Raw genomic sequence first — 16642 nt, forward strand, 5'->3', positions numbered from 1 at the left:
TTTTACTTAATTTCTGTCCTTTCTCTCCATCCCACTGTGTTTCTTTAAACCAGAGTTGCAAGTGGGTATTCTTGCAGCCTGGGCTGCCACCTTCAGCGCTTCATTGATCTTTGAGATTCTTACTTTCCTAAAGGACAGTGACAGTGGCGTAATTACCTGGCAACCAGTAGTAAAAGTAATTTGAATTTAAATCTCTTAGTATTTCTTTTTTAGGAATTTATTTAATCCTGTTCCCCTTAATATTTTAGGGAGTATGTTAGGGGCACAATAAAAGGAGGCAAAGGGACATGATTTTGCGTCTGATTAAGAAGTGGTTGGGTTTCTTTCCTTTTAGATTTCAGATTTGAAGTTTTTGCACCTTTTATCCAGTCTTCCCACGGGCTTTGAGGTTTATTCATCTTTAACCAGAAGGGAGATTTTAAATGTTTTTGCTTATTGAATGTAAATGTATTGAAAGCACAAGGAGGCATCATGCAATACTTCCTTGTTAATTTTTTAAAAGAAAATCAATCATTCAAATCATCCCTCACCCAACCTTTCTAAATTCTAAGACATTAAAGTTAATATCAATTAAATAATGGATTAATATTTCTAATTGCCAGCATATATGTTTTGTATCACATTTATGACAAAACAATTATACTTTTAAGTCTGTTCTTGTAGACTTTATAGTACTTCTGAGTCCTTTGCACACTGAATTTAGGTGCATTTCACAGGACTTAGTGAAGGGTTATGGTGGTGGAAGTTTATGGTTGTTACTTGAATGTTGTGAAAAATGCTTGTCTTTCTATATCTGTTGCCAAAGCCACTGGCCAGAAAATCCACCCTTTATTTTACACACTTGTCTTTTGGCGCATGAAATCTTCCCAGTAGCCCACTTGATAATGTAATTTGCAGGTAGGTGATTACCAACCAGAGTAAACCAGGGGCTGTGTGTTCATGATGTAGCCATAAACTGTGCAGTATTTGCCTCATGTTTATGTGTGTGAGGTAGCCCTGGGGGCCTGTATGCAGGGTAAGCTCTGTACAAAGTCACGTCAAAACTATACTTAGTAGTCAGGGGAATCATTTCTAACCAGCAGCTTTTAAGGGCCAAAGGAAGAGAGGTGGTTTAAAGATTTGTGAATGATTGACAGCATTAAAAATACTTTGTAAATGAGATGTGTGTTTTATTATCCGGGATGGAGGAATACAGCACTTTCAAAACACCTATCAAACGGGTAGCAAAATTCCCACATAGAATTGGGTTTCCACCAGGAAGGACAACAGATATTAATGGCATCATCTCAGTTGCTCAATTACTTGCAGTAATTAGGGGGACGGTCAGTTTAAATTAAAGTATTGAATTACAGAATACTTCATGTTAAGTAAAAGAGGTATTCTTCAAGAATTGCTGTGGAATACTATGGATTTGGCTTAACAGATCTTTCCTATAACTGGCACAGCCTTTGTGAACGGACCACCAGGAATTGGGCTTTGAAATTGGCACAGCCCAAATGTATGATATTTTGGTGTGTTTAAAATTAAGGAAATTAAAAAAGCAGAATGCGTAATAAATATGCCAAGATTAATCCTCAAAGTCACATCAGTCCTCTTTTGCAGTTGTCTTTTCTGTGACATCCAGTGGGTTAGCATAAACCTGCCAGATGTTCAATGGCCCTGAAAAGAAAATCACAACACAGAGGCCAAAACCCAGATACTTAGTTAAATAATCCAGTTCTTAGAAACACTACGAGCTGTGCATATCTGGATCATTCCTCTGGTCCTTCACTAGTTACTTCCAGTGTAATTAAAGCCCCTTTAAAATTGAATTCCTAACATAATCAGAGGCACATTTCCAGGACTGTGAGGCTGCTTCAAGATGCGATTAGAGGGGGGCTAAGTCAGGAGAGCATCAGGAATCATCAGTAGAGGTGGGCAAAGCCCTGAAAATGAGCAATTATCATCATATGTCACATTTCTCATCTCTTTTGCAGCAGGGCTACATAAAAGGAAAGTGCAGGGGTGTTTTAATGGCCTCAGCTGCCATTTGTGTGTGTGTACCTAAATTTACATGTTGTGACCTGATGTATATTCATGTCTGCAAATTACACTTGAAAGTAAACTAATGATGCCAACCTCTGCTGACATTAAGCAGTGGGAAATTCTGTAAAGGATTTAGACCTTTCTCTGCACTGAGTTTTATCTTTGTAGAATCTATGTACAACACACTTTCTCTACGTTTATTGTGTCTTATGAGCCTCGTTGCTTATGAGAGAAAAAGCAAGTCAATGGAATAGAAATTTTTTTCTTCCTTTCAGACCAAAGGACAGGTTGGGATTTTTTTTTCTTCCTCAAATATTTTTTAAATCTATCTTTTAAATCCAGACTCTCTGCTGGTGATATTTTTGTTCTTATAAAGACCACACTTTCCTTTCCTCAGTTTCATCCCGTTCCTTCATGTTCTGTGATATTGCTGTGGTATCAATCCCAGCTCATAATTAATTGCCTCCCGTTTAGCCACAAGGTGTAAATTTGCTACCTGAAAAGGCATGCTCTGACAGTTAATCTCCATGTGTGTCCAAAGGCTGATCTGGCCGCACTGGATAATTTCCCTGGGGGATTGTTCTGTAGAATGGGGCGCCATTTGTTGAGCTGTCTAATGTGGGAGACAAGAAAATGAAAGGACTGCCAGAGAGAAACGGGATCATACGGTGGCTTTCAGAGCAAAAAGGAAATCAAAGGACAATTTCAGGTCCAGTCTAGTTCCCCAAGCATGTTTCTGGAACTAGGGAAGCAGGGATATTTTCTTGTTAGTGTTTTTAGAGAAGTCACCGAGAGAGAGTCCCAAATTAGTAGGTTCTGGCAAATTTAGTCATGCCTGCGGGCTGTACTCAGAAATTATCTCCAGCCTAAACTCTTCCGTTTGTGCCTGAGCCTTACAAGTTCTTCAAGGGTCTGCAAAAGTGTTTGGGACCAGAAGAAAAAATATATGTTAACATTGACTCTAAGATCCAAAAATTATCTACAAGATTATGAAATGTTTAATTGAATGTCGACAAAATATGTACTATCAACTTCATTAAGTATTAAATTTAGCCTTCTTAAAAATTACATGAAACCAAATCACAGATTCAGTTTTCTCACTTTCCAAGATTTCTAGCATGCCAATCATGAATTAAGTGAATTGCATATAGCCAATAATTTGAAATGCAAAATTATAAGAATCCTTTCCATTTTTTTTTTTTTACACAAAAATGTATATCGTAGGTGGGATGTGAGGGCATCTTCACGTTCTTTCTGTGATATGTGTGGTAGGACTAAAAAAAGAGAGCCCAGGGCCCATGAAGATTTTAAAACAGCTCTGCCCTCGTCTTCTCTTCTCCGAGTGTGTGATTAGTCCTGAAGACACAGGTTAGCAAAGACGCTAATTGGAGAACCAGTGTCTTCTTGCTGTATGCACCCGTAGTTGAGGTGAAGTGACAGAGGCGGTGGTCTGATCACGAGGAAGTTCCCAAGGCAACTGCATACCCTTGGAAAGATCACAGGACAGTGCCTGGTTCTGTTGAAGAGGGAGTGTTCGTATTAAGCGGGGGAAGCAAAGCTGTCCAGTTTGGGACATGTTAGAAGAGCACCAGTGTCCCATGTCTGAGTTGTGTTCTCTCCCAACGGATGACCGGCTCTCACGTGCCCTTGTGTTTTAGTCAACTTTTCTCAGTGTGACAGATATTTCCTTTTTTAGAATGGAAAATGTGAAGTGGTGGGGCAGGAAAGAAGGTGGATTATCTGGATTCCATGTGTGATGACCTTAGTCTTTCCTCCAAAGGCTTAACGTCTTCAGGCTTTTATTTTATTCATCACACTTGGGACGGTGAATGTCAGTTCCCTCCGAAAGATAAGGAATATGACAGGTCCTTGTAGTCCCAGCCCCAAATGACGACCACTAATAAGAATAACCACTAATGATTCTTGCAGAACTTTTTTCTTTACATATACTGCAGTATTATTACTTTATTTTCTTTTATAAAATGAGGTAATAAATAAGGCTTTTAATTTTTTTTCGCTTAACGATGTATCTTAGATATTTTTCCTCGGCAACACATGTGTACTTAGCTCATTCATTGTAGTGGCCACATGACATTCCACTGGATGGCTGGACCACAAGTGATTTAACTGCCCTCTGTTACTGGACATTTAAGTTGGCCATTCGGCTTTGATCTTTCAAGAGAAAGTACCATATGCCTAAATAAACCATGATATATTAGCTAGAAATAGACACTCGTGACCCCCTGCGTTGGCATAGTCCTTCCCAGGAGCAGAAAGAACCAAATCTTTCCCTATACTGATGCTTGTGATTAAATGTAAAACCTGTATGTGTTTAGTTATTTCTGTGTCTTCTGTTTCTGCCTTTTCCTCTTATGCAGTCATCTGCAGCCAGGGACAAGGATGAACAGGCTCTACCGGTAGGAAGCAGTGGCCTTGCCTGTACCTGTTCATGTGCCTGTGGAGAGCGTGAGGGCAGGGGTGGGCGGAAGGGGCTCTTGTGCTCAACATCCTCTCCCTTGGAATACTTAAAGGGTTTAATCTGCCGGTGTGTGTATGCTCTGTCCTATAATTAGTGTCAACTGAATTCTTACATTCAATGACAAATTATTTCTGGGACTGGGTTTCAAAAAGTTTGCGTTCTCTCTTTCACTTGTAATGGAAAAGTTGAAAGAGTGAGATATTTCCAAATTACATTCCAAGGGATGTTGAGCAGATATTTGGGGACAGCGAGGGATCTAATGCTTGGTATCTGTTTGTGTACCTGCATGCACCTATTTTTTTGGTTGGAAGTTTCTTTTGGTTCCATCAAAAGAAATGCTGCATGAGATCTATATATTCAATATATACATAATGCCCCGAAGACTGCTTTAAGTTCTGTAGACATAATCCTAGGCTAATGAAGATTTCCACAAGAGAGTTCTTTCGGTTTCCCAGAATAAGGACCATAGTAACAGTGATTATGACAAATTATTAACCAGAAACACATTTTCCAGTTCCTGTCCGATTAACATGTCACATTTTGTATTGTGCAGCTTGGCAAGGAAATGACCATCAGTTTTTGTGTTCAGCCATCAAACAGTGATTACATTTCAACTCTATTCAAATCTTTTAACCTTGCCCCTAAAATTTTTTGAGCCTTAATCTTCTGAATCAAATAACACAATGCACTAAAAAATGTTCCAGATTTTTGAGGCTGAAAGGACTAGTAATGAAGATACCTACGACCCCATTCTTCCTCCTGTGATGCTCAGAGCAGAGACTTCTGACATGCATTGAGAACCCATAGGATATGCCTGATCCAGTACTGGGCTAGGGGTGCAGACCCAGTCTCTTCCTTTGTGAATCATGATCTGGTTCACCAGTGAGACACCAGTAATCCCCTCTGATTCTTCTCCAAACCCTGTAGAGTTGGAAATATTATTTCTAATAGAATATCAATTATAATAAAATCACACCAAAAAATTCAGATTTCTCCATGTATCTCACACTGACATTTTACCCATACTTCAAGCTTACTCTGGGTTTCATGTTTGTCTCCAAACATGTGGCTCAGTTTTAATAAGTATTCTGTAAAACAAGGGACGAATGGGCAATAGTTTGGAAACACTGTCCAAGTTAATCAAGTTAACCATATTTCTTTAGTGTTAGACTTAGTGGTCTAATGTGTATCTTAAAACTCTAAAGGTGAGTTGGTCTAGGATGTAGCAATGTCCAAATATATTTGGTCATGGAGTCTCTTGTGGGACTTTTCTTGGGAAACCCCCTTGTGGATCTGGAGTGTGATGGAATATTTTGCAAAACCCTGTAATGTAAAGGACTCTTTGGAGCCAGGAAGGTTCTCTGTGGATTCATAATAGGAGATTCTCTCTCTTCAAATCTCATTTAACATAGACTGTAAGGCTTCATGGATGAGAGCTGTGGTTCCCATCGTGGAGATGAGGTACCCCGGAATGTGTGCAGGATGTCCCTTTGCAGAGCAAGGGGGAAATATTAGCACCTCTATTGTTTACTTTCTTTGTTACTCTTCATTATTTCTACTTTTGCAAATGTTTTATGATATATATGCCCATATTTTAGTATGTGTCTGGATATAGAGATACATATGGATATAGATACAGATATAGATAGATGCATATATACACACTCAAAAATTTGACTGATAGGAGGCACAATACAGACATCTTAGAGAGCACCCACTGGTTCAGAGAACAGATTTTGAGTGAAGCAGACCTGCAACCCATTCCTCTATCCTCCATTTTTTATCTGTGTGACCTGAACACCTCATTTCGCTTCTCTGAGACTAAATTTCCTCATCTGTCTAAAGGGAACAATAATGGTATCTAGTTCATAGGGTTCAGTCAGAGAATGGAGGTGAAGGCTATGGCACGTTGACTAGCATATATTAAGTTCTCAACAGATGATAGCAATTAATCCCTTTAGTAGGAAAGGATGTGAGAATGCCGTTCCTTCAGGAGACTTTGAAGGAACGTGCGTGGGAAATCTTTGGTTCCGTTGTGTGTGAGCCTCTGACAGACTAGGTGAGGACTTGCCTTGCATTTCTGAGCACTAACGGCTTCTTTGTCTGGTCCCTCTGCGCAGGCGAAGCCGCGTCTGCAGCGGGGTGGAAGCTCCGCCTCCCTCCACAACAGTCTCATGAGGAACAGCATCTTCCAGCTCATGATACACACCCTCGACCCGCTCGCTGAAGGTAAACATCAGGCTTTCGCTTGGTGGGGCGGGGGGAGACGATGTGCAAAGTCCTCTTTTCATAAAATACGTTCACTCTTCCGTCACAAACCGGCTGATGTCCGCGTGTTAACCTCTGCCAGAGGCAGCCCTGGCCCTCCTGCGTGCTTACCTGCAACCGCCCAGCTCACGATCAGAGATTTTTCACCAGGAGCAGGAGTGGCGGTCCGTTCGCTGATTCTGTCTTTTGATGCCTCCAGCATAAATACAGTCTGCTACGAGGCGGAGAAGACAAGAGCGGTTTCCCTCCCTTCCAGCTAGAGTAACAGTTCTCTTTCGTCATCCTCCTAAGTTTCAAAATGAAGTTTATAGGTGAAGAAAAATTGATAAATTGTACATCTTAAAAAAAGAAAAGGGCTTCCCTGGTGGCGCAGTGGTTGAGGGTCCGCCTGCCAATGCAGGGGACACGGGTTCGTGCCCCGGTCCGGGAAGATCCCACGTGCCGCGGAGCAGCTGGGCCCGTGAGCCATGGCCGCTGAGCCTGCGCATCCGGAGCCTGTGCTCCGCAACGGGAGGGGCCACAGCAGTGAGAGGCCCGCGTACCGCAAAAAAAAAAAGAAAAAGAGGAGACAAGAACTCCATGACTTAGGAGGGCTGTGATTAGTTTGGGGAACGATGTTCACTGCACAGCACTGATGTTGTATCTATTCTTTGGCAATTGGAAGATGGGAGGTGAGCTTCTAAGCACCCAAAGAGCGCTCTCTAAATAACTGCTTGGGATCAGACTGATGAGGCCTGGTTCACCTCCTAGGGACATTATACAAACCATCACCAAGAATTCAGTATTGTGTTCTTCCAGTTTTACTCATTCACAAGGAAGCCAGGTACATCTTGTTTCTTGAATTGCATAAGTATCCTAAAAAGTTAATTTTTCAAGGAAGCGGATAGCTGATGCATCAAATAAATATCAGAGTTAGGCTACTAGCAAAGGGTTCAAATATAACGAAGTCTTCTGTTCTCCCTACATCCCTGGACCTTACAGTGAGGCCTGATGTTACACGGAGGCAAATGGCCTGGGAAACAGGTCTCTGCCAGTGACAAATTATCCCCACATAAATCAGAGCTCTTAAGCAATATAAAGCTTGGCTAAATAATTTCAAGGGTTCAGGCCATCAGGAGATTCAGGTACAGTCAAGAAAACTCTGGGACCTCAAGAGCGGCTCCCCAGGTCCTGTCTCCCCTCGTTGGACACGCACCTTCACCCAGAATAATAAGTGAGGATCACGGGCTCACCTCTCACTGTGGAGCATTTCAGTTATAAAACATTTCCGCCTTATACCCCAGAGAGTTACGTAGCTGATGTGATATTTTCCAAAGAGCCTTCTTTCATAGATCCTGGTTTCTGTTTACTCAGGTAATCGTTTGCCGGGAACATCCTAAAAAGCATTACTCTCTTTACCAGAGGTCCACATGACAAGGAAATTAGCCCTGGCCACTAGCCTTCTTTTCCTCCCCAGCAGGGTCACCCCCACAAAAATGATCTCAGGGAGTGAAGGGATCGCAGGCCAACCTCCGCCCAGCCACGAAGCATTTGTGTGACTTTGGGCAACTTAGAGCCTCTCTGGTACTTGGTTCTTTCACCTACAGTAATAGTTACCTTTGTCTGGTACTTTATAATTGACAAAGTATTTTCACATCTGTGAATCTTTGCTTTATAATAACACTTCATAGCTAACATTATTATTCTAATTTCATAAAATAGGGTACCACCAAAATAGATCTCAAATGTGTCTCCTTCTCCCTCTGCCAGCTCTTTATTCCAAGCCATCTTCATCGCTTCCTAGCTGGTCTTCCACTTCTTCCATTGCCTCTTTGCATATTTTCCACACAGCAGCCCAAGTAATCTTAAAAAGTAAATCAAATTATGTCACTCCTATTAACCTACAGTGGCTTCTCGTGGCTCTTAGGAAAATTGTGAAATACTTGCCATGGTCTGCATGATCTTTCTCTTTCTCCAAACTCACGTTGACTCACTTTGCTTTAGCCAGACAGAGGCCTTCTGTCGTAAAACAGATACTTCTTTCCTGCCTCAGGGTCTTTGCGTAGGCTGTTCCCCCCACCCAGAATACTTTTCTTTCTCCTGTTTTCTTCCACTTTTGCCAGCTTTATTCTGCCCCTTCTTCAGTGCTCTGTGTAAATGACACCTCCTGACCATCCAGTGTAAATCAGGGCCCCAATCATTCTCTCTCAATGCACCCTTTAATTTTTCCTTTCAGCCCACATTACAATTTGTGTGGTTATTTGTTCACTGCCTGTCTCCCCCAGGACATGGTAAATTTTTAGAGAGCAGGGATTCTGTTTATTTACTAGTTGTCCCCAAGATCTAGCAGTCTACCTGGCACATGGTAGCTGCTAAGCCTTAGAAGAATTAAGCAACTTGGCCAAAGTCATGCTTTTGCTCTGTTAGTCACACAATTTCAAAGCCCTCTAAAGCCCCATGGGTTTAAGATTGTATCTTGGTTATTTTGAGCCACCATCTTCTCCACCCATCATCCAAAACAGTCAGGTGAGAGAAGAAATGAACTATCTTATCTGCCCCAACTTGATTTTGAGCAGGCAGGCAACTGGGTATATTTATTTCTGGCAAGGCACGTTATGTAGTAATTGAGGACAGACTCCAGAGCCAGACTCTCTGGATTCAAATTCCAGCTCTGCATTTATTAGCTGTGTGACCTTGGATAAGTTACTTAACCTCTCTGTACCTCAGTTTCCTCATCTGTAAAAATCAGGATGATATATTATGATGTCTACATCATAAGGTTGTTATAAGGACTAGAGGAGTGAATATACATTAAGCATTGAACACATTGCCTAGCAGATTGTAAGCACCATCAGGTTTGAATTACTCTGTTCCATTATTTTGAAAAATAGTGCAGCATATGAATGTTTTAATTTAAAACATTCAAAAGGTTATGCGGAAAAAAAAAGTCTTCCTCCTCCAACAACCTCCCAATTTTCTCCAGTCCCCCAATTCTCCCAGAGGAAACCACATCTACCAATTTCTTGGGGCTCATTCCAGAGATGATCTATGCATATACAACTCTGTGTGTGTGTGTGTGTGTGTCATTGACCATAGGTCTCAACAATCTAAATTTCTGTGGTTTTTGTTTGAGGGAGTTCAGTTTCTGGTAGGGCTTGTTTTTGTTTTTCTGTTTGGTGGGGAGGTTATACTTTGTGAGATAAGAGAGAGTGAATCTGAGTTGTCTCAGAGTTGGGCCATCAGTGATTTTCCGAAACACTTGGCCCTTGTAGGGCTGTGCTGCTATTAAAATGTTTGTTCCTGCTGTACCAAGATGTGCCTTCCAAATCTGGATGTCTGCTTTCAAGGTGAAACCTCTCCCCAAAAGACGTGGAGTGCTCTAGTGGTGTGAATCTGGGAGAATGCTGAGAGCCATAATCAGTTCTGGACTTGAGTGATTAGAAAATATAGAAAGTACTTCAATGCTTTAAAATTGCTCCATAGCACGCGGCCAAGAAAGCAGATTGCTCTGGTATTTTTCCCCCAAAAAAATTCACAATCATTTTCCATTCCAAGAACATTCCAAGCTCTCAGAAATAGTCATCTCTCTTTTAGTTTGCATCTAATCACTTGAGTTCACACATCCGCATGCCAAACTGTCACCTTTTAACAATATAGAGCATGCTGGTTACATCACCAAGCTGACCCCATGAACACTGCAGTGGCTTCTCTGTTATACTAATGGTTGTTCCTGGCGTCTGCCTTGCTGAGTCGTGCACTGGCACCACATGGCAGACAGTGTTCATAAAGGGAAGTTTTCAACATCACCTAGGACAGATGACCTATGGAAAGACAGTCAATGCCCTTCCCCAGGGCACTGATTCCTACACTAGTTGCCACCTTATTATGGGGGCCTAATTGTTTGCTTGTTTGCTTATTGGCCTTGGGCTCTCTTGGCCCCCTTGTTTCCCTGTTGCTGGAGGAGGAGGGTGCTGAAATATTTGTTACAGCAGAAAATTAAACTGAACTACTAAAAAAAAAAAAAAATGCCCTTTTTCTCATCTGTGCCATTCCGGTGTCAATCCAGTGATGCAGCCCTTACTAAAAGCTTTAATTGGTAGTCAGATGGGCCTCTGAGCCCGAGCCACGAGATCCAGCAGTGTTTGTGTTTGTTATCTAATGATATGTAACAGAGCACCCAAGACTTAGTGGCTTAAAAAACTACAAATAGAACTACCATATGACCCAGCCATACCACTACTGGGCATATACCCTGAGAAAACCATAATTCAAAAAGAGTCATTTACCAAAATGTTCATTGCAGCTCTATTTACAATAGCCCGGAGATGGAAACAACCTAAGTGTCCATCATCGGATGAACGGATAAAGAAGATGTGGCACATATATACAATGGAATATTACTCAGCCATAAAAAGAAATGAAATTGAGCTATTTGTAATGAGGTGGATAGACCTAGAGTCTGTCATACAGAGTGAAGTAAGTCAGAAAGAGAAAGACAAATACCATATGCTAACACATATATGTGGAATTTAAGAAAAAAAAATGTCATGAAGAATCCGGGGGTAAGACAGGAATAAAGACACAGACCTACTAGAGAATGGACTTGAGGATATGGGGAGCGGGAAGGGTAAGCTGTGACAAAGTGAGAGAGAGGCATGGACATATATACACTACCAAACGTAAAATAGATAGCTAGTGAGAAGCAGCCAGATAGCACAGGGAGATCAGCTCGGTGCTTTGTGACCACCTGGAGGGGTGGGATAGGGAGGGTGGGAGGGAGGGAGATGCAAGAGGGAAGAGAGATGGGAACATATGTATATGTATAACTGATTCACTTTGTTATAAAGCAGAAACTAACACACCATTGTAAAGTAATTATACTCCAATAAAGATGTAAAAAAAAAAAAAAAACCACCCCCATATTATTCCTGCTCGTGATTTCATGGGTCAGGAATTTGAGTGATTCAGGGATCAGTGGGGTGATTCTTCTGTTCTATGTGGTATCAACAGAGGTCATTTGATGTTATTCAGCTAGGAGACCTGCAGGTTAGAAGGTCCAAAATGGCCTCACTTACACGTCTGGCACCTTTGAAGGTGCCAGCCAGGCTCGGCTGGGCCCCCTGACTCTCCAGGTTGTCTCAGGGCCTTTCCACATGCTTGACATTCTTACACAGTGGCTGAGGACTCCAAGAGCAAGCCTTCCAAGAGGCCCAGGCCGTGGCAGCCAAGCTTCCCATGACCTAGTCTGGGAAGTCCCAGGAAGTCACTTCTACTGTATTCTACTAATCAAGCCATCACAAAGGCCAGCCCAGACTCAAGATGGGGAGGAGGAGACTCTGCCTCTCCATGGGAAGATAGCAGAGAACGTGAAACCACCTTTCATCTAACCTAAACTGTTTCAGGGACACACATCACTGAGAGCTTCGTCTGTCCGTGGCTCACTGGTGTGCTCTGGGCACACTACACTGTGTGGAAGGGACAAAGCCATCGTCAGCTTGCCTTGGGTGAAGATTTAGTCTAAACAAGACCGAGCTGTGCCTTTCCATGGCCACAGAATTCTGAACAGGACATTGTTGATGAAAAGAAGGAATCTGCTTAAGGCTCATATAAATGGTTGGAATAAAGATTTTGTTTCTTTTATAAGAAAGCCCTGGAAAACTAGCACTATTGGTCTTTGAGATCACAGTATGACTGTCTGAATTGATCTTTCTAAAAAATCCAGTGTCCCATGTTGGTTTCAACATTTCTCTATCATATTTACCCAAGTGTACATCTTTATGAACCTAGAACAAGGATGCTGGGTATAGCGCTTTTGGTGTGAGAAGTAGCTGTTATTAATTTGCCTAATAATAATAATAATGATAGTATTTGCAGAGTGCTTACTATAAGACGGGCGCTATGCTGAGTGCTCTACATCCCATCTAACCCTTACACTAGCCCTACTCCGTCAGTCAAAGAAGGACGCTGAAATGTAAAGAGGCTGTGTCTTGCCTCACCAGGTGACACAGGAAGTCAATGGCAGAGCCAGAATTTGAACCGATGGCTGCCTGACTCAGTCCATTCTTGTAGTTCTTGTGTTGCTCTGCCTCCTTGTGGAACCTCGTGTCCAGCTCAGTGTCCCTTTTTCTTCTAATGTAGATGCCAGCCTAAATACCAGGAGCTCTGACCTATCCCTGGACCAATTATACATTCATGTTGTAAGATGTGAATTTCCCCTGCAGAAGGCCTGGCCTGGCCTTAGTTTCCTCCCTCCATTCCCTCACGCCTTGAGTTGCAGCCACACTCGTGAGTCCACAAGCGCACCTTGCTCTCATTCGCTTTTGCTTAAGCTTATGGAATTACCACTGATCTCACCATCCAGCATGACATGGGTACTGTCCTACACAGCAAAAGGAACCCCATAGCCAACTGTGTAATTCCGGAAGAGCCCAGTGACTGGGTGATGAAATGGAGAGGTTGCTGTGAGGACAAGGCTTAGGGTTTGGCCGTGGTGCATATGTGGTCCAAGAGTCAGACTCTCAGCGTTCAGATCCTGGCTCAGCCTCTAGCTCTGTGACCTCGAACAAGCTTCTCAACCTCATCGGGCCTCAGTTTTTCCACTTTTAAAATGGAATAATGTTAGCAGCATGAGCATAAGTTTATGAGTAGCATTTCCAACCTGAAAGGGCCTTGGTTTCTTCATTTGTAAAAAGGAATAATAATAGTTCCACCATCAGAAGTTTATGGTGAGTATTCAGTACAACAGTACCCAAAAAGCATATAATTAGCGCTCCGTGACTGCCGGCAATGACTTTTCAGTTAAAATTGTGTTCAGTGTCATGTAATAGAATCCAACTACAGTGGCTTAATTTAATAGTTTTTTTTTTCTTTAAGACTTTATTTTTCTAAAGCAGTTTAAGGTTTACAATAAAACTGAGAGGAAGATACAGAGATTTCCCATATACCTCCTGCCCCACACATGCATATCCTCCTCCATTATCAACGTCACTCACCAGCATGGTACATTTTTGCTGAGCATGAACCCACCCTGACACATCATAATCACCCGAAGTCCATAGATTACCTTAGCGTTCACTCTTGGTGTTGTACATTCTGTGGGCTTAGGCAAATGTATGATGACATTTATCCATCATTGTAATATCAGAGTATTTTCACTGCCCTAAAACACCTCTGTCCTCTGCCTATTCATCCTTCTCTCCCTCTCTCTCACACACACCCCTGCAAACCACTGATCCTTTTATTGTCTCCATAGTTTTGCTTTTTCCAGAGCATCATATAGTTGGAATCATAGTATATAGCCTCTTCAGGTTGGCCTTAATAGTTTTGTAGGATTTTGTTTCTCTTATTTAACTAGAAGCCCATTAAAAGCAGTTCAAGGCTAGTAATACAGCTCCTCTTTGCCATGAGAGACCTGGTCTCCTGTTTTCTCATTCTTTCATCCGGAGCCTGTTTCTCTCGTCCTCATCCCCAGACGATGGAAGCTACTCCCCTCCCCGCCCCCATCATCATATCTGTATTCTGGGAAGGAGAAGACACCGGCTGTCTTTTTTTTGTAATCAGAAAAATCTTCCTTGGTCAGGGAACTAAGATCCCGCATGCCGCATGACGCAGCAAAAACAAAAACAAAAAGCCAACCAACAAACAAAGAAAAGCCCTTAGTGTTCCCAGAAGCAGACTTCCACTTACGTCACATGGGTCAGAACAGGGCTATGTGACCACCCCATCCTACAAAGGAACCGGGAGTGGGCACTCTGCCTCCCCTAACAGGGAACTCCATGGTAGATGCCAGTGAAGGTCAAACGTCCCTTCTTCTTCCTGTCCTTAGTAACGATGTCTTTTCAAGTTCCTGACTTACAGAGAAGAGATGTGACGTTCCCCTTCTTCCTCCCTTTTAAAGTGTTCTCTGGTGGCCCATGAGTCCAACTTTTATACAGTGGCCCTGAATCCTTCCCCAGAAAAACCATGCCCCAAAACTTGCCATCTAAGAACCCTGGTTCCCCTAAGACACAGGTGAAATCATGGCCTACCTCTGTTCAAAACCATCTCACCAGCAGTAAAAGCCCGAGATTTTGTGGTGACCCTAAGGCCCACTGTGACCTTCCTCCCTCCCTTCTTCTCCGTCCTGTTCTTCTCTCCTCCTCTTTCTCCGCCGTCCTTTCCTTCCTCTCATGTGTCCTTCCCTGTGCCCCACTCCTCTGGCTACCTAGCAGCTCCTCCTCACAAACTCCCAGCATCCTCCTACCTCAGAGCCTTTGCACATGTTCCCTCTTCTCCCAGACATCCACACGGCCCCTGCTGTTCCTTCCTTCAAGTCAGCCTTCGCATGTCACCTGATGAGAAAGATCTTACTCAATCGGCCTTTGAAAAATAGAAAAATCAAAACAATGATAATAAAGCAGAGTTCTGGACCATTCTTGCCCTGCAACATATTTCTCCATAACTGCCATGAATATATTTATTTGTTGTTTGCTGCCTGTCTCTACCCTTACACCTCTGACAGGGCAGCACATAGGGAAGGCACTCCTCTATCTCCAGAGCCCAGCTTACATGGATCCCAATCCATATTTGTTGAGTAGATTGAATGAGCGCCTGCTTTTAAAATGTTTCTGCTGGAGAATATATGTCTCTAGCCACATAGATTGTCTTAATCCATGCCCTGTCAAAAGGCTCTTTGGTTGTGACCAGCAAAGTCCTGTTCAGCTGATGGTTGTCTCTGCAGTAGTGAAAAGCAATCATGTCTGCTGTGGCCACCACTGTATCTCCAGCCTCTAGGATGGCACTGACTTGGTCAATGTTTGCTGAATGATTGAATCTCCTTGTAGTTCTAGAGTTATTGCTGCAGTAGGGAAGGTTTGCTCTCTGCCACTCACCTTCTTGGTGAGTTCTCCTGTCCACTTCTTTGTCTTTTCTTTCCAAACCCTTTGTTCTTCTCTTATTTCCTTTTCTTTTCTTCCCTTTGATAAACTGTTGATCCTTTCATTTCTTGCATTTCATGGGCCTAACTTTATATGTTCAAAAAATTACCATCGGGCTTCCCTGGTGGCACAGTAGCTAAGAATCTGCCTGCCAATGCAGGGGACACAGGTTCGAACCCTGGTCCGGGAAGATCCCATATGCTGCGGAGCAACTAAGCCCATGTGCCGCAACTACTGAGCCTGCTCTCTAGAGCCCGCAAGCCACAACTACTGAGCCTATGTGCCACAACCACTGAAGCCCGTGTGCCTAGAGCCCGTGCTCTGCAACAAGAGAAGCCACTGCAATGAGAAGCCCGCTCACTGCAACGAAGAGTAGCCCCCACTCACTGCAACTAGAGAAAAGCCCACACACAGCAACAAAGACCCAAGGCAGCCAAAAATAAGTAAAATAAAATAAATTTTTAAAAAACTTTTTTAAAAATTACCATCACTGCAAGATTATAAGGAGTTTATTGTTTTAACCATTCATTTTACAAATTCAAACACCTCTAAAATAGCATCTACCACGAAATTGGGTATTAAGTTGTGTTTGAGAAGAAAACTACAAAAGAAGAAGCTCCTTATTCAATTTTTATGGATTCTTGGATTCCCTTCCACAATTCTAGTAATTTCTCCTTCCTTGTGGAATTTCAAACTTTGATTTACATTTTTTCATCATAACAACAATTTTATTATCAATAGCAAAACTTAACAAATAAGCACACTTGATACCTTAGAAACACAAAAGTAGGGATAGTACTTGCCTAGGGGGCCTGTAATTGAAGTGAAGGATTATTTAACTACAGGGCATGAGACTGTTTAGAACAGCAGGTCTCCAGGCCTGATATGTGTTTCTCTTGAGGCTGTTTTCATGACAAAATCTTCAGAATCCTGTAATAAGATGTCTGAAAATGATACCGTACTCATAGTATACCTG

General features: G+C 42.4%; 1 protein-coding gene across 3 annotated transcripts in view; it reads left to right on the forward strand.

Moving 5' to 3' along the window:
* SLC24A2 (solute carrier family 24 member 2) overlaps positions 1 to 16642 on the forward strand; it is a 240652-nt gene that overhangs the window by 138252 nt on the left and 85758 nt on the right. For all 3 annotated transcript variants that reach the window (XM_065879052.1, XM_065879051.1, XM_065879053.1), the window contains exons 2-3: positions 4404 to 4442; positions 6625 to 6733. In XM_065879052.1, the coding sequence (XP_065735124.1) occupies positions 4404 to 4442; positions 6625 to 6733 (148 nt within the window). The remainder of the gene's footprint in view (positions 1 to 4403; positions 4443 to 6624; positions 6734 to 16642) is intronic.

The sequence above is a fragment of the Phocoena phocoena genome, chromosome 6, assembly GCF_963924675.1.
Source record: "Phocoena phocoena chromosome 6, mPhoPho1.1, whole genome shotgun sequence".
Classification (NCBI taxonomy): domain Eukaryota; kingdom Metazoa; phylum Chordata; class Mammalia; order Artiodactyla; family Phocoenidae; genus Phocoena; species Phocoena phocoena.